Source organism: Trifolium pratense, linkage group LG4 (genome assembly GCF_020283565.1).
Source record: "Trifolium pratense cultivar HEN17-A07 linkage group LG4, ARS_RC_1.1, whole genome shotgun sequence".
Lineage (NCBI taxonomy): Eukaryota > Viridiplantae > Streptophyta > Magnoliopsida > Fabales > Fabaceae > Trifolium > Trifolium pratense.
In genome coordinates this window covers 26,563,593-26,582,575 of record NC_060062.1, presented here as the reverse complement: position 1 = coordinate 26,582,575, position 18,983 = coordinate 26,563,593, and the positions used below count along the sequence as shown (strand labels likewise).

Here is an 18,983-nt window from a genome sequence, read left to right as displayed (position 1 = left end):
TTCTTAAAAAGTTTTAAATAGGTCCCACCAATAACGCATCTAACCAATAACTCTACATCATTATAAATGGGTCCCACAAAAATGATATTGGTACCAAATCTTATTTTAGAACTAGTACCTATTAGGTACTATTTTGATTTTACTCCAATGGGAGTACCTATTAGGTACTAGTACTTAAAAAAAATAAGAACCACCATTGGAGATGGTCTGATAACCATATGAGTAACAATTTAATTACCCAAAACTAGGGGTGTCAAAATGGGTGGATTGGATGGATTTGGATTGGATTGTTAATGGATGGATCAAAGTGATCCATTAATCCATTAAAACTCATTGAAAAAAATCCAATCCAATCCATCCATTAGAAATAAAATTCAATCCAATCCATCCATTAACAAAATTAAATAGATAGATATCCAATCCATCCATTAATAAAATTAATTTAAATATTATTGTATAATTTCATAAAAACAAAATATTATTTTTTAATTTCATAAAAAACTAATGATTGATTATACCCACAAAAAAAAAACTAATGATTGAAATTTGTAATTTTTAATTAAAATATATTTTTTTGATGGAAAATTGAAATATTTTTAAAAATGATTGGAAAATGTAATTTTTATTCTTTGATAGAGAGAATGTAATTTTTAAAAACTATATTTATTATTTTAAAAACATAATTTTTCTTTTATTTATGGATTGATTTGTAATGAACCCAAATTAATTTCTTAGCTAAGCCCAAACATAGTGAGTCCAAACAGATTTTTTTTTACTTTCCCCAAAGTCCCAAACAGAATTTAAATAATAATATTTTTCATAAATAATCTAAAAATGAATAAAATAGGTGGTGGTGGGTGGCCGGTCAACACCGGACCTCCGGTGGTCGGCGGCTCACAGCGGTGAAACCCAGATTTTTTATACATTATCCCAAGTTTTTTCAGTTTTTTTTTATTTTATTTTTTAAACAGTTTTTCTTAAGTTTTTATTGGTTTGATTCCATCCTTTTTATACATTTTGACAATAAATTATTTATGTTTTATTTTTATATAAATTTAATGTACTTTTTATTGGTAATGATCCCATCCCTAAAAATTATTAACAATTAAAAAAATGACAATCCATTGGACTTAAAATTAATATAATTAATGATCCATTGAATTTTAAAATTAAGGTGGATGGATCCAATCCAATCCATTAACCAATTTTTTTACTAATGGGTGGATTGGGTGGATCCATTAGTGAATGGATTGGATGGATAGATGGATTTTTTTGACACACCTACCCAAAACACTTCAACGAATTGGCGTGGGGTGAAAGACCTAGCAGCGGAAAGGCCTCTATTCCAGCTGACTAGCTTCTTGCGAACTATGATACACTTCGTTCGCTTGGTTCACCACAAATTTAAATTATAATCAAAACCGTTCACATTAACTTTAATCCACCACAAAATATGAATCTTCATCTAATATACAACCACATCGATATTAAGCTCCATGTTTTAAAAATGATGGTTATTTTGAATTTTCCAAATCAACCAAATTAATCACCTAACTTCAATGAGGCACATGTAACCCACAAAACTCATGACCACTTGTTTAAAATTCACACACTAAACTAAGATTCCAAATTCAAATCTAGTTGAGAAAAAAAGAAAAGCCCAATTAATTCATTGGGCCTAACAGAAAAAAACCCTAACTGACCCAACTCCGTTCGATCTATTGTCTATAAGAAATCTTCAACCGCCGAACTTACACATCGCCGCAGGTACCAAAAATGGTTAAAGGAAGACAAGGAGAACACACTAGGTTTCTCATCTTACCCTTCTTCGATAAGCATTAAGGTTTCATTTTTAACAGCACACACTACTAGAAATCTGTCATTTTCGGACGGAAATTTCAGACGGAATAAATTCTGTCTGAAACAAAATTACAGTTTTGGACGAAATTGGGACGGAGTTTGATTTCGTGCGAAGAATTGAGACGGATTTCAAACAGAATATATAATTGTTGTATATTGTAATGTTTTTTAAAACTTCTGTCCCAAATTCGTGTGAAAGTTTGAGACGAATTTGAGACGACATAAATAATGTTGTGTATTTGTTATTTTTCTCTAAGATCTATCTCAAATCCGTGCGAAACTTTCAGACAGATTTGAGACGGAATTTTATAATATTATTTTTTATTGTGTTTATTTATTTATATGTGAGATCTGTCTCAAATCCGTGCGAAATTTTGAGACGAATTTGAGATGCAATTCTATAATATTAGGGTCCGTTTGGTGCACAAGATAAGAGACAGGATAGGATAACTGTATCATATCCTGCCGCAATTCAGTGTTTGGTGATACAGCAGGATATGATAAGTTAATCATGAAGCTTATCCTATCCTGTCTCTCTAGTTATAATTCTTATTCTGAAATTGAGCTGGGTTACCAGCAGGATAGAATAAGAAAAAAAAATTACTGATTTATTTTATAAAATATATTTTAAAATACATAAAATAAAATTAATAAAATATAAATAATAAAATAATTAATTTTTAAATATATATGTGATTTTCTCACAGGGGTAATTTTGTAATTTATATATTCTAAAAAATCAAAATTTTACTAAAATTACAATATTTTAAAGTAAAATGATTATTAAAAAATTGACAAATAGGGATATTAATTTAAATTTTATAAAAAATTAAATATAATTCTTTTGCAATATTAGTTTTATTATTTACGTATGAGATATACCATATATTTATTTGGCTTATCTAACATGTATATATTGTTGAGTTATTTATTTGATCATGATTCATATAAAAAATTAAACTTGATTATTTTCTCATGATTTTTTATTTTAAATTATATAAAGTTATTTGATTACTTATTTATATTTTTTATTTATAAAATTCAAAGTATTACAAAATAATTTTAAAAAACTAACAATTGTTTTACAAGAGTAATTTTGTCAATTAAATATGTTATATATCTTATCATATTATTATGAGCAAGTATGTATTAAAAACAAAATATAATAGTTATCATGCTTGTTATCCTGTGTGCACCAAACATAGGATATGATAACTGAGTATAACTGTTATCCTGCTGTTATCCTATCATATCCTTATCCTGTTTTATATCCTATCCTGTCACTATGTTATCATGCGCACCAAACGGACCCTTATTTTTTATGGTGTTTATTTATTTATTTATATGTGAGATGTATCTCAAATCCGTGCGAAACTTTCAGACGGATTTGAGACGGTATTCTATAATATTATTTTTTATTGTGTTTATTTATTTATATATGAGATTTGTCTCAAATCTGTGTGAAACTTTCAGACGGATTTGAGACGGAATTTTATAATATTATTTTTTATTGTGTTTATTTATTTATTTGTTCCATATCAAATATTATTGTATATATGAAATATAATTTTAAAATTTTTTTTGTGGAAATATAATAAATGATATTTTGGAAATGTAATTTTTTTTATAAGATATTGTTAAAATGTTTTTATGAATTTGTACATATGAAATTATTATATTAGATGTATTTTTTTTATGAGAGTTTAGTTTTTTTTTTAAAATAATACAATCATGTAAACAAAATTTTTTTTGACTAACGAGCAAATATATTGACTAGTTTAAAAAATTAATATATTGACAACTTGATTTTTTGCATTATTTGTTTATTTTTTTGGACTATTGCATTATTTGTTTTTGACCAAGTTAATTTATTCCCTTTTTTACTCATCTTCTGTAGTTAAGTATTAAGATGGCCCAGCCCACTATGACTAACCCTAAATTCCCATTCCTTATCTAACTTCTCATTTTACACAACAAAGCTTTGCAGCCGCCACCTTCATTTTCTCTCCCATTCCTTCTCTTTCTCAAAATGTTCCGATTTCTACTCCCACGAACCCATGTTTCATCCTTGTTTGTTCCTTGTCTTTCATGGTTACGACAACGAGGGAAAGTAATACTAGTATGGTTTACCAAAATCCAAAAAAAAAAAGAAGAAGAAGAAGAGGGAAAGTAAGAAAAGCCCAATTATGATTCAAAAAAAAAAGAAGAAAAGCCCAATTAACTCATTGGGCCTAACAGGAAAAAAAACCTAACTGACCCAACTCAGTTCGATCTATCGTCTATAAGAACCCTTCAACCGCCGAGCTTACACATCGCCGCAGGTACCAAAAATGGTTAAAGGAAGACAAGGAGAACGCACTAGGTTTCTCATCTTACCCTTCTTCTATAAGCATTAGGGTTTCATTTTTAACAGCACATTATGCAGTATTAATCACAATTGATGAATTTTATGTGTGATTTTTTTAATAATGTTTGCTAATGTTGTTATTTTGATCTTGTGTTTAATCAGGCTTTATGTCAGGGGTAATGTTCTTGGATACAAGAGGTATTTTTTTTTCTACATTGATTTTTTTTTGTCAGTTATATTTTGTTCATTTTTTGTAGTATTTGTTTTTAGTTTTTAAGGTTTTCTAAAGAATCAAGCATCTAAATTGGGTTTGAGATATTATATAATTATTAGATATGTAGATTTCAATATAAGGTCTGTTCGGATCGGCTTATTTGATCTCATCTATTGGCATGACTGCATGTGAGATTGCTTGAGAAAACTTATAAAAACAGCTTAGGACATTTTCAGCTTATTTTCATAAGTTATCCGAGATAGCTTATGAAAACAACATATAACTGATGTAAAAACAATTTAATTTTATTATTTGTTGCTATAGGAAAAGCTTATGTAAGCTTATTCATAAGTGTTTATCATGATAAGTGCTTATGATATAAGCTGCAAAAAAGCCGTTTATCCAAACAGCACTGGATTTTGATATTGATTTGGGTGGTTGGACTTTGTTTGTGCTAAGTTTTGGTAATGTTGTTTTAGGTCCAAGTCAAATCAATACCCAAACACCTCTCTTGTCCAGATTGAGGGAGTAAACACCAAGGAGGAGGTTGCTTGGTATGCTGGGAAGCGTGTGGCGTACATTTACAAGGCCAAGGTAAAGAAGGACGATAGCCACTATCGATGCATTTGGGGAAAGGTTACTAGGCCTCATGGCAACAGTGGAATAGTCCGTGCAAAGTTCACGTCAAATCTGCCACCAAAAGCAATGGTAATTTTTCGGACATTGAAATGGTTTTTTGTTTCCTCCAACTTTTATTTTATGGTTTCTGAATGTTTTTGTGTTTTTGTAGGGAGCCAGGGTTAGAGTATTTATGTATCCAAGCAACATATAAGGTAAATTTGCCAGTTTATTGATGCTTGTTTATTCTCAATATACATTACATGTTGCATTGATATGCTTCTTTGAAAACTGATATCTTAGATTAAGAACTGTATAATTTATTAATTTTTTGGCCATTTGTGTTTGAACTGTAAGCAAGACAAATAATTAAAGGACTGATGTTATGTTAGATATTAAGTACTGAAATGACTTGAATTCCTAAGTTCCCAATTTCTGGTTCTTCTCTTATATTGGCTTGTACATTCTGGATTTTTATCCATGGATCTTACTCATATTAGTTAGTCTTTCCATTGTACTATTCTGATGATGTATTTTAGAGGTTATGTTGCATTGATCATAATATTGTGTTTTATTGTTGGCCTCTCTTTTGGGTGAAAACAGTACTCCTTTAAGTGGCATTTTTTAGGCTATGTATTCTATCCATCCTACTTCCGTACTTTCTTGGAAAAGAAATAAGCCGATATTTCTTGACTACCAAGTTTAATAGTTTCCAATAAAAAAGTTTTAACATTTTCTAGGATTTTATGGGTGGATAGAAAATGTAAAGCCTTTCTGCTTGAACCTTCCTTTTAAATTGATATAGTCTACGTAATCTGCCCATCCTAATTGTTATTATAATTATCGTAATACTTGAAAATGGATATTTTATTTTTTTGGCAATCGCACTTAGTTATTCTTGTTAACATTGTTTAACAAAGATTGTTTCCAGGATTTTATCTGTGCATATATAAAGTGAAAACCTTTCTGCTTGAGACTTCTCTTTAAATCTATGGAGTTGTGCTCCAATGTAATTGGCTTACATAATTATTATCTAGTTGCATGACCCTTCCTGTTTCTTATTTAATACTTAAAATGAGTTAGTATGACTAATCTGTCCTTCCTTTTTCTTATTTAATACTTAGAATTCTATCTAAAACAAAATTGCACTTAGTTCTTCTTGGTAACATTGTTTAACAAAGATTGTTTCCAGGATTTTATCTGTGCGTATATCAAGTGTAAAGCCTTTCTGCTTGAGGCTTCTCTTTAAATCTATGGAGATGTTCTCCAATGATATAGGCTTACAGTTTCAATTTTTTCTGGTCCAGTTTTTACCATATGTTGTCTGTATTCTGTCCAGCTAAATTTGTTTTTACGAGCATATTTGTTTATCCATGGAGATGTTCTCCAATATGATTGGTTTATAATTTCCCTTTTCCCTGAATCCTTTTTCAAAATGTTGTATTTTCATTTCTTTTGTGCATAGTAAGATAGAGGTTCTGTTTGTTCTTGGCTTAGACACTAGTTTTGGTAAAAGTGTTTAGTTTGGTTTTGTTGTTTACTTGTTTGATCTTGATGATTGTATAATTGGTACCTGGTTATCTAAGCAACCCTCCTTGTTTTTTTGTTGATATTCTTGGCTTTTAAAAAATACATTTCTACTGTGAATAGTTCTGCAAACATTAATAGCCAAGTGAATTTTTGGTAGAATTTACCATTTTATGTTAGTTAGTGCACTTCAGAATAACCAAAATTGTATGATGATAATATGATCATCCTCTTATTTTAATTTATTTACCGTGTAATTACATGCTTATTTTTTGCATTTTGGTTATATTTGCAGATGTTTTGAACCTGTGACTAGAAGGCAGATGCATTATGGAAGTTAATTTTTTGATCTTTTTGTAACTCTGAATAGAATGGTTTTCTTTTTTAAGACAATGAGTTAACATCTTTTTATCTATCCATCATTTTGGTTTGAATCTTAATCTCAAATAGATTTTTCCCTTAAAAATGATTTACATTGGGTTCCATTTGTTTTCCTCTTAATTCAGAGTAAAACAAAATACTATCGAAACCAATTTTCTATAATTAATCAAGTCTAGAAATCATTTTTCGTATCATACAACTGGATACATTTTTAAGAATTCTTCAGTTTACCCTCAATATTTCATATTTCAACCCATTACTTTTTCTATTTTCAAAGGGTCGTTTTGTCTTTTAATCATCTTTTAATCTTTAGTATTCTTCATTGTGATCATCTTAAGAGCCTGTTAACATGGCAAGACTCTTGGTCCTTGTTTTATATTCTACTTGGCTTTAATAAAAAATGCAGTATTATGTTTGGTAAAATAAAATGCAATATCATAGAGTTTGCATATTATATTAGATGTGTATGCATCCAGACACTTGTGAACATTGTTTTTTTGGATATTTCTGTGACTCGTGAACTTTATGTGAATAATTACTTATAAGTAATCAATATAATTTTGTGTTAATGAAATTTTTTGACAGCTTTATATTTGACTCATAAAATAGAGGAAAAAAAACTGTTTTGTTATTAAATCTTGTAATTAAATTACTCTAATTTTCGACTTTAAGCTCATGCTTTTAATATTTTTGGAACCAATGAACTCATTACATTAAACTAAAGTGATACTGTGAAGCTAAAATTCAATATTCTAAGAAAAAAAGTTTATGAATATGAACAAATAAATATTAGGATTTTTTCATTATCCAATAAACTAGCCTTGTGATTTTTTATATTGCCTATAACTATAACTATAGCTTTTATGTTTTATCTGTCACTACTCAAATAAAATCTATAGACAACAAAAAATATAAAAACAACATTACAAAATTTTAATATATAGTTTTTAAAAATAAAAAATACATCAAAATTGATATATATTGCATTTGAGAATAGTAATGTCCTCACACCCATTTCAATCACACAGATAATAATAATTCTTTTGGATTAAACAAAAATGAACCATTAACATTCATCAAAAATATAATACGGGCATTTTGGTAGTAATATTTGGAAACATAAAAAAAAAAAAAAAAAATAGAATACACCACAATGAAGATTTTAATCCAACTCTCTCCAGTAATTAACCAGTAATCACTTAGTATTAGTGACTAATCCCAAAATCTAAAACAACATTAACAGAAACTTAACAAAAACTCTAATGAACAATAACCATGCAACAAACCTCAACGACGATCAACGCCAAAATCAAAGCCACGTTAATCCAATTCATCAAATACGAACGTGAAGCTTCAGAGAAATCAATTCGATACTTCGTTGAACCATTCGGGTACAAAATTCCCCAATTTCGACCCGATCCGTCTTTATCAAACAGCTCGTAAAGATAAACCGCTTTCACTCCTTCTTTCAACAACGGCGTTCCGGCACCGGACTTCAAATAAACCTCCGCACAACCAGGATTCGCGTCAAGCTCATTACCGGCGCTAGGCCATCCCGTTTCAGTAACAATAACCGGAATCGTTTCGTATCCGGCGAAAGGCATTGCACTAACGACAGAGTCAGCCATAATGTCAAACAAATTCCGGTAACGAACTCCGGTAGTGAAATCGTCACGGAAATTAAACGGATGCTCTTCAAAAAGTGCGACTCCGAGAAGAATCGCCGGTTGTAAACGGTAAAGATTGTAAGGGTAAAGATTAATCAAGAACGAAGAATTTGTATCGCTCAAGAATTGAAGTAAAGGACCGATTAGGTTAACGCCGGGAGGTTCTTGAAAAGTGGCGGAAGACGGTGGAAACGGATAAGAAACGGTTGTAACGAAAGAAAAAGAAGTTGAAACAGAAATCTTACGAATACCGAGATCACGGAGTGACACGTGTACGTTTGTGATTGCAGGGAGAAGGAAGCACGTGAGTGTAGATCCATGCACGTGCGATTGAACGATTGTTAGCGATAGGGGTAACCATGTAATTTGGAATGGTGAGGAAGAGAGAGATGTTGGTGTAGAGAAGACTTCGGATGATGGTTGGATTTGGTTCTTCGAGACGGAGGGAAGTGAGTTTGAGAATTGAGATTTTGCATTGCGGTGGTGATGCGTTCTTGTGGTGGTTGTGGTGGTGGTGTTGGGGATTGAGTGGTGGTGGTTGAATATGTGATGCCGATTGTAGGGAGGGAAGTGGCGGTGGTTGTTAGGAGGAGAGAGAGGAGAAGGTAGAGAGAGAAACTGAAGGTGTTAAACATGGTGAGAGAGATTTTGCAACGGTGAGTGAAGAATTGGTTACTGAGTTAGTTAGTTAGTTAGTGAGATATTATAGAGTTTGTTTGGCGCGATTTTTAGGGCCCGTTTGGTGCGAAGGATAGCATAGTGACATGATAGGATATAAAACAGGATAAAGATAGGATATGATAACAGCAGGATAACAGTTATACTCAGTTATCATATCCTGTGTTTGGTGCACACAGGATAACAAACATGATAACTATTATATTTTGTTTTTAATACATATTTGCTCATAATAATATGATAAGATATATAACATATTTAATTGACAAAATTACTCTTGTAAAACAATTGTTATTTTTTTAAAATTATTTTGTAATACTTTGAATTTTATAAATAAAAAATATAAATAAGTAATCAAATAACTTTATATAATTTAAATTAAAAATCATGAGAAAATAATTCAAGTTTAATTTTTATATGAATCATGATCAAATAAATAACTCAATAATATATACATGTTAGATAAGCCAAATAAATATATTATATATCTCATACGTAAATGATAAAACTACTATTGCAAAAGAATTATATTTAATTTTTTATAAAATTTAAATTAATATCCCTATTTGTCATTTTTTTAATAATAATTTTACTTTAAAATATTGTAATTTTTGTAAAATTTTGATTTTTTAGAATATATAAATTACAAAATTACCCCTGTGAGAAAATCACATATATATTTAAAAATTAATTATTTTATTATTTATATTTTATTAATTTTATTTTATGTATTTTAAAATATATTTTATAAAATAAACCAGTAATTTTTTTTTTCTTATCCTATCCTGCTGGTAACCCAGCTCAAATTCAGGATAAGAATTATAACTAGAGAGACAGGATAGGATAAGCTTTAGGATTAACTTATCATATCCTGCTGTATCACCAAATACTGGATTGCGGCAGGATATGATACAATTATTCTATCTTGTCTCTTATCCTGTGCATCAAACGGGCCCTTATTGTTTCGATTTTTCTCTCTGTTTTTGGATAAGATAGAATCACATTAATCCCGTTTGTATAAGCATTTAATTTAATTGTTCATTGATATAAATAAACTTTTTTCTTTAAAACCAGCACAGTACTCTTTTGCTAGAAATTTGAATATTGGTTTGCCACAATATTTTATATTCTCGCTAATTTAGTTTCTAAAACTATATTAATATAAAAATAAATGAAATTGAATCTTCTCATTCAATTCGATTTTTTCTACTCGTCTCTTCTAACTTTATATATATTTTTCTCTTAAACTCACATTTTTTTTTAATGAAGAGAGATATAGGAGTTTGAATACACTTCTTCACTCTTCTCTATGTCTGTCTCATTTCTCTATGAGGAGAGGGTGTAGGAGAAATACTTGTGTGGTCACTACTATTTATACCACATATTTAGTCACTTTCACATATTTAAAAAATGTAGAAAGAGCTCTACCAAAAAAAAAAAAATGTAGAAAGAGAAAGAAATTAAATAATGTATATATTTTTGATTAATTAAATGATATATATATTTTGATGTATGTGTGATTAAACATTGTGATCAAAAGGTTGTCACAATACAAGTATTTAATAGATGTAGATGAGAGTGAAGGTAAAGATCAAATTTCGAGGTATACCAAAAAAAATCAAATTTCGAGATAGAGTTAGGAAGAAGAGAGATGTAGAGGAAAAATGGAGAAAATTCAAATCCAAAAATAACTAGAGTCTCTCAAATATATGAAATTCATCAACAAAAAAAAAATTCACCATGTTTGTCCCCCCCGCTCTCTCTCAAAATTTTGTGAATTATATTTTCCAGTGATAAAATATAATCAATACATTAAATTTAAGTGATTAATGAACTTTACCTCATTCGATAGAATCGGAGTTTAATTTTTAAATAAAACAATTATTTATTATATTTTATTTACCTTACGCTTACACCCGAAATCCAATTTACTAAAACTCCTTTCCCTTTCCCATTCGCAAAGAAGGGTACGCGCCAAAACAAAAAAGAAAAAGAAAACAAGAGAACTATAGTTAAAGTGAGAATCCATTCCAAGCTGCTTGAAAGTGGAAACAGTGAAATTATTATTGTTTCGATTTTTCTCTCTGCTTTTGGATAAGATAGAATCACACTCAACGTGCATGCATGAATAATCTCAATTAATCTCCATTCAACGCATTAAGGCATAATAATCCCGTTTGAATAAGCATTTAATTGTTCATTGATATAAATAAACATTTTCTTTAAAACTAGCACATTACTATGTTGTAGAGCTGTTAAAATGGGCTAGCCTGAATGGGCCGGTCCGCCAAGACCGATTTTTTTCCGGGCTCGGACCTTGAAAATCCTAGCCCGGATTATTTCCGGACTTTTTAGCCCGGCCAGATAAAGCCCGACTAAAATATGGGCTAACTCGAATGGGCCACGGGCAACCCGTAAGCCCGAAAAAATTAAAATAAAAAAAATTAAAAATAACTATAAATATTTTGTTTTGGATGATTTGAACTTAGTTCGTAGTATAAATTATAAAACACCTTCGCTACTTAAGTAGCGGATGAGTAAAAATAAGACACCCTAGAAACTCGTAGGTAGCGGATAAGTTAAAATAGGACGCGCGAGAAACTCTTACGTGGCGGTTGTGTAAAAATAGGGCGCGCGAAAAACTTGTAAGTACCGGATGAGTAAAAATAGGAGCACAAGAAAATTATAAGTAGCGGATGACTAAAAATAGGGCGCGCGAGAAAGTCGTATGTAGCGGATGAGTAAAAATATGACGCGCAAGAAACTCCTAAGTAGCGGATCAGTAAAAATATAGGGCGCGAGAAACTCATAGATAGCGGATGAGTAACAACAGGGTGCGCGAGAAACTCATAGGTAGCAGATGAGTAAAATTAGGGCGTGTGAGAAACTCGTAGATAGCGGATGAGTAAAAATACGGTGCGCGGAAATTATTGATCATATTTATAATGTTGAGTTCGAGCTCTAAATGTAAAATAAAAAATAAAAAAATAAATCGGACGGCCCGAAAGTCCGACAACCCGTACCAGGCCGGGATCGAGCACTAATTTTGGTAGTCCATTTTTTATCCAAGCTTTTTAGCCCGGCCCGATAAAGCCCGAAGCTCGACCTGACCGGCCCGAATTTGGCCGGACGACTCGTTTTGACAGCTCTACTCTGTTGCTATAAATTTGAATATTGGTTTGCCACAATATTTTATTCTCTCTAATTTAGTCTCTAAAAGTATATTAGTATAAAAATAAATGAATTTGAATCTTCTCATTCAATTCGATGTTTTCTACTTCTAACTTTCTATATTTTTCTCTTAGGTCCGTTTGATCTGCAAAATATAAATACTGGACAGAACAGTATAGGACAGTACAAGACAGAACAGCACAAGACAAACGTTGAAGATATTGTACAAACTTTGTGTTGTACGACGTTTGGTGGACAAAACGTTATTTTGGTATTTTAGACAACTTGTGCTGAGGACAAAAAGTTGTCTCGTGGTTCTGTGGGGACAAGAATTTCAAGTTTTGTCCTGTTCCTTGGCCACCAGTTTGTCCAGTACCAGGAACAGTTTTAAAATCAAACACAGTACAACATAAGTTGTCCTGTTCAGTCGTTTATTTTTTAGCAAATCAAACACACGCTTTTTTAATCAAAATTAACTATTCTAGGGAACTTGTGCTTGTAAAGAATAATACGTCATCAAATTACAATCCAACTATAAGTATAAATAGAAAAGCTAGTGCAGAATATAACCGTCAAATCAACAATCCATCAAATCACATAACAAACTTTTCAACTCTACATCATCACCACCTTGATTATCCATAACCGTCTTCTTAACACAGTAATCGTCGTTAATTTTCTTCCATGGTTTCTACTTGACTTGGAATCTTGAAATTGCGCTTCATTCGAGCTTTTCTTTACTTCGGATTCATGTCTTATTACACATTATTCATCAATCGTTGTTACATCAATAATTTGTGGTTTATTCGTTAGGTTTATCTTCACTCTGATTCTGATTTATCTTGTTCGCTAATCGGAATCGCTAACCGAGTTACTCGTTTATAGGAATCGCTAATCGCTAAAGGAATCGGTAACTGAATCTCTGTTCGCTAATCTCGGAATCTCTAACGGAATCGTTTCCGGTTATCTTCGGTAATCGCTAAGGTTAGTTGAGTTTTGCGTTATAATTTAATTATTAGGTTAATTTTGACGTAATTAATTGAGTATATAGTGATAATTTAGTTATTAGGTTAATTTTAATGTGATTAATTGATTATTTAGTTGATTTTTTAATTATTATTTAATTATTCTGTTATTATGATGTAATTAGTTTATTATATATTGAGTTATGAGTTATTAATGAGTTATTAGGTTAATTATGATCTAATCAGTTGATTATTTAGTTATTCTGTTACTGTGACACCTAATTAGTTGATGATTTATTTATTAATTAATTGATATTTTAGTTATTATGTTAAGATTGGACCGGACGGTTCGACGTGAACCGGAACTACATCCGGTCCGAGTTAGACTGAGAAAACCGGTGCCGAACCGGTGCCGAACCGACCAAAATTGAGAAAACCGGCAGTCCATGCAGTTTGGATTTTTTAGCCTTTAAGCCGTTGATACGATAGATCTACGGAAACAAGGAGATGCAAATATATTTATGCGTTCTCTTTCTTTCCTTTATTTATTTTTGCTTCTTTTTTTTTATCGTGTGTTGTTATTATATTTTTGTTATTTTTTTCTCATTGAATTGCGTGCCGATAATTGAAATTACTGCTTATTTTTGTTATTTATGTTATTTTACTAGTTACCTACTGCTCTGCTAATTTTAGAAATTGGTTACATACTTTAATTTTTTCTAATTTTTACTGCTTATTTCATTCTTTAATTTTTTTTTTCACGAAAATGAAATTATTGCATTCTATTTATCTACTTCTAATAATATAATATAATATATTATAAATTTGATTAATATTAAATTTACTAATTTTCTTTTATATGTTTTAATAGTTTTCAAATTGTATATCCTTAATTATTATTAATTTTATTCTATCAATAAGCATCTGTTAATTTTTATGATTTTAGATGGATCAATTCTATCATGAAGTGGCTTGCGCAGCATGTTCACGACTGAGGAGGCGTTGCATTAATGCTTGCATTATGCGTCCATACTTCCCACCTGGGGATGATTTGAACTTTATCAACGTGCATTTCACGTTTACCAACAATAATGTGGAGAGATGGATAACACTGAGGGAGACTGAAGAGCAGAAACGGGACCTGGTAAGGGCACTGAAATGGGAAGCTGGCCAGCGCCTCTTCAACCCAATCGAAGGAAGTTACGCGGTGTGCATGAGGCAGCGCCAGCGAATTACAGAATTGAATGCTCAGGTGCAATTTCTGTTGATGATGGTTGACCATTTTAACCAGCAACAATAGCCAGATCATTATGTGATGCATACCAAGTTTATATTTCAGGTTTCATATATAGCTTTAAAATTTGTGATACATACGGTTCACCATTTTATGTTGTTGGTTGTTTGAATTTTCTGGAAAGGGGCACTTTAGGACCCAATGTATGTTTCTTTCAGTTTTCATAGCTTTCAAATGCGTGATACATACAAATTTCTTTTGTTAAGTTGGTTGTTTGAATTTCCTGGAAAGGCACCTTTGGGACCCAATGTATAATTGTTTCAGTATTCAAAGCTTTTCAATTTGCACCTTTGATATGTTTTGTTTGTCATGCTATACTTGCACAATTTTTGTTTCTTATTGTGTTTCGGATAGTTATGTAGGAATTAAAGGGGTTTAAATCGTCTTATTTTTTAAAAGAAATAGACATGATTCAAACTCGTGATGAAGTTTATGTAGGATGAAGTTTATCAAAATTTTACACCCCCTCAATTCGACAATTTCATTATTTCATTATGAGTGTGTCCTACTAACTTTCACAGAAAGAGAACAATATTTTTATTAACTTTATCAAATATTGATGTGTTTTGTTGGTTGGTTCGGATAGAATTTGCTTGTCTAAAGATAGAGTTGGATTGGGGGTTAAAAAATTTGAGCTTTTTAATTTATCTTTATTCAGTAAATGGAAATGGCGTTGCTTGAATGAGTCTACTACTTTATGGCATTATTTATTGACTCATCAATTTTGCGAAATGAAGCTTTAGTGCCTAATGTCAAGACATCCTTATGGTGGCACGATGTTATGATGATTGAAGGTGTATCAGATACTTGTTGGTTTTCTCATAATGTAAGCAATATTTTGGGAGATGGTTTACTATTAGTTTTTGGAACGAAAAGTGGTTAAGCTTGGATCCCTTAAAGGTCATTTTTCTATCGTTATTTGCTAAAACGACGGCAAAGGACGCCGTAATAGCATAGATGGGTGATGCGAAAACTCTGCAAGATATATATCGTGTAGTTATAAAAGATTATCGATCCCACAGGAACTATTTGTTAATATTTCGCTTATGTTTTTAATATATCGTAAGGCTAAGGCTAGATATTAATTAAAGGAGGCGTTTTAGATAATTAAATTAACTGTGTTGAATAAAATATTATTAAGCTAACCGGAATGTAAATTAAGTTGCTTCAATGGATTCGGTAATTAAACTGTGTATTGAAATAATGTTACCTTTTTAATAAACTGAAATTGATTAAAAGATACGCGTCTCACACTCTCGCGCTATTGAGTAATATCGTATAGTTATAAAATAAATGTTTCACTTTCGCTCTCGCACTTACTTATAAAAAATACTTTTTGAAAATCAATTCAATTTAATTAAAAAGATCTAGTTTTCTCAAAACGACATTAGTTTAAAAACATAGTCTCACGCCGTCGCGCTATTGAACTAATACTATATTATATAAATGAATGCTTCACTCTCGCTCTCACATTTATTTATAAAATACTTTTTGAAAACTAATATAGTTTAATTAATTTTAAAGAGCTGTCGCGGTATTTAAAATTAATATTCAGTTTTTACTATCCGGTATAAATCTCACACTGTCGCGCTATTAATTTATACCTTAGTTAATTTTCACTCTCGTGCAAAATCTTTAATTTTAACTATTAAAAACTGAACAGAAAACTAGATTAAAAACGTGAGTCACGGATTAATTACCAAATCCAGATTAGCTTCCTGCTTTACATTCCAGTTAAATAGATTTAGCTACGCATGATTTTATTTGACATGATACTGATTAAATAATTCCTAGTTGAACAAAACATTTAAACAGAGTAACTTTAAATCAAACAGAGCATATGAATATCAAACTGGAATATAATAATACTGAGACTGAATAAAATAAAAGTACTGTTATTAAAACTTACAAATACTAGTGAATAGTACAGGTACACCGGAACAAAGGAAAGCAGAGACACTGAATGAAACTGGAAGTGTAAACAGCAACACCACACCTTGCTCCGTAAACTAAGACTACTTAACAACTGAAATTTAAACTGAATTTTTCTCTTAAGTCTGCGTAGAATGATGTGTGTAAAACACTGACTGGTGTTCTCTATTTATAGTCTTTATGAGATACAAATATCTCCTTCGAATCCGTTGTTCCGTTACAAGAAACGTGCATATCTTAGTTGCTTCCACCGAAATCTGAGTAACGCCGAAATCTGAGGAGCAGTTGAGTTGAGGATAAATCCGTGTGAAACTTGCCCGTGAAAATAGGAAGGAAACACTGCGTGGCGGGTACTTCAAAGCACATGGCGGGCGCCATGTGTGCAAAGCCTGTGGCGGGTGCCACAAGGCACATGGCCGGCGCCATGTTTTATGTGTGTGGCGAGTGCCACAAGCATGGCCAACGCCATGTGTTGTTGTGTGGTCCACATGTGCTTGGCACATGCCAAGTGCATGTGGGCTTGGCTTGCTCGTCCAACTTCTTTTGGGCTTCTCTTCCATCTGATCCAATGTCTTTTTTATCCACTTTGACATTAATTTTGTGACCTTTTTTATTTCGAGAAGTTCCGGAAATACCTGTAATACACAATAAAAAATGATAATAATACTACTAAAATGCAAAGAAAGTCGTAAAATATTAAACTAATATTATAAAATAAATACTATATTTTTCAGTGTTATCAATTTCCCCTAAACTTGAACCATTGCTTGTCCTCAAGCAAAAAATATATCATTTAGAGATAGAGAAAACATGACATAAAACGTCCCTTGGGTCACCTATTTAATCTTGACCAAATAAAACAAGCAAGTTCATTCATCACACTAAAGATATCATAAAAACACAAATCACATACGATCATGAATTTCTTCCTTATATAGACCGTTCTGAACTATTTTGCCAATCTCGAACTTAACTTTAATCTCGTCTTTCTTCATCCCTTTTAAACCTTTGGTAATCACATTAAGCCCGTTATCTATTCACACACACATGGTAGTGAGTCTGTTAGTGATTATGATCCGATTCTTTTTCATATTACTTATTGTCCTTTTTTGACATAGGATAGCTTTATATCTTAGAGGTGATTTGCAGTTGGGCTAAATGACCGGGTGAGGGTCACCTGACTTAGAATGCGTAGTCCCCTTTTCAGATTTATACTACCTTTTTTATTACTTATCATCATCATTTTTTCGAAATCATTCACTTATATTCGTCGACTCTACCACTTAGATAGTGATCTTAGATGGTGCCGACTACCTAATGGTTTACTCAAGGATTAGTAAAGTCAAGAAATTTAAGTTCGGGTAAGGCAAATATCAAAATTGATCTACATAATTAAGAAATTTATGGTGTTAAAATGATATAGCTAGTATGAAAACGTACTTACAAGTAAATTCGGTCATAATTACGTCAGTGACTTTTTGGAACATCGAAATTGTATTGTTTCTCAAAAAGAAAAAAAAATTTTGTTATGGCTCAAAATTTTGGAAAAATTGAAAATAACCTGAAAAATTTATTTGCATAATAAGCTAAAAATAAAAAGATAAGTGAAAGCAGTAAAGTCCTCCCCTAAACTTAAATCCAACATTGTCCCCAATGTTGTGACTTAAATTAAGGAAAGGAACGGGTAACCTGGAAAATGGTGAATCATGGAGGAGGCTGCGGGTATGTATGAAAGTTGTCAAATTGCAATCTCAAATCGTTTATGTCATAAATGACGCGATCGAGTTGCTGCTGTTGTCGTGCATGGGCAACCCCCAATTGGTGTTGATTTTGGAGAATAAGAGTTTGTTGTGTTTGCATTGAGTTCATTTGTTCCATCATCCCCTCTTGTTGTTGGTGAATTGCATAAAAGAGGCCATCGCGCTCTTCATTCCTAGCATTTTGGGCGCGCAACTCATTAAGCACATCATCGATGGTGCTTTGGCGAGATGAGGAAGAAGGACCTGCAAAAGGGTTAGAAAGAGGTGTGTTGTGTGCAGGTGGAACAAAAGTGTGGCCCCTATCAGTAGCAACATTATCAGAATTGTTCATGGGGGTTTCATCTTCAGGTGGAAAATACAAAAAATTATTGAAACCACGAACGTCAGTCCTTTCCGGGTTAGGAAAAACAAATTCACGGAAAACACTATTATTAATCATTAAATATAAATGTCCATCCTTTGCTTCCTTTACTAATTTCATGCTCTTTACCATATCAAAGTCAATTGAGTTTATAGGCAGTGAAGGAAGATTTCTGAGTTGGTGTTCTAAACCTATGGCTTTAGCAATT

At 31.5% G+C, this 18,983-nt stretch overlaps 2 protein-coding genes and 1 pseudogene across 3 annotated transcripts in view; 2 read left to right on the top strand and 1 right to left on the bottom strand.

Moving 5' to 3' along the window:
- Positions 1–4,011: 4,011 nt before the first annotated feature.
- Positions 4,012–18,983, top strand: part of LOC123920985 (60S ribosomal protein L35a-1-like) — a 33,523-nt gene continuing 18,551 nt past the window's right edge. Inside the window, exons 1-5 of one of the 2 annotated variants that reach the window (XM_045973356.1) lie at positions 4,047–4,222; positions 4,370–4,405; positions 4,901–5,129; positions 5,212–5,254; positions 6,862–7,000. In XM_045973356.1, coding sequence (XP_045829312.1) covers positions 4,191–4,222; positions 4,370–4,405; positions 4,901–5,129; positions 5,212–5,253 — 339 coding nt within the window. In that variant the 5' untranslated portion in view covers positions 4,047–4,190 and the 3' untranslated portion in view covers position 5,254; positions 6,862–7,000. Of the gene's footprint in view, positions 4,223–4,369; positions 4,406–4,900; positions 5,130–5,211; positions 5,255–6,861; positions 7,001–18,983 lie in introns of those variants that run through there. The other variant, XM_045973357.1, reaches the window with a different exon arrangement.
- Positions 7,977–9,278, bottom strand: LOC123920984 (annotated as a pseudogene).
- On the top strand, positions 14,375–14,728 carry LOC123922379 (LOB domain-containing protein 11-like). The gene has a single exon (XM_045975101.1). It carries the CDS (start codon positions 14,375–14,377, stop codon positions 14,726–14,728), a length of 354 nt encoding a protein of 117 aa, XP_045831057.1.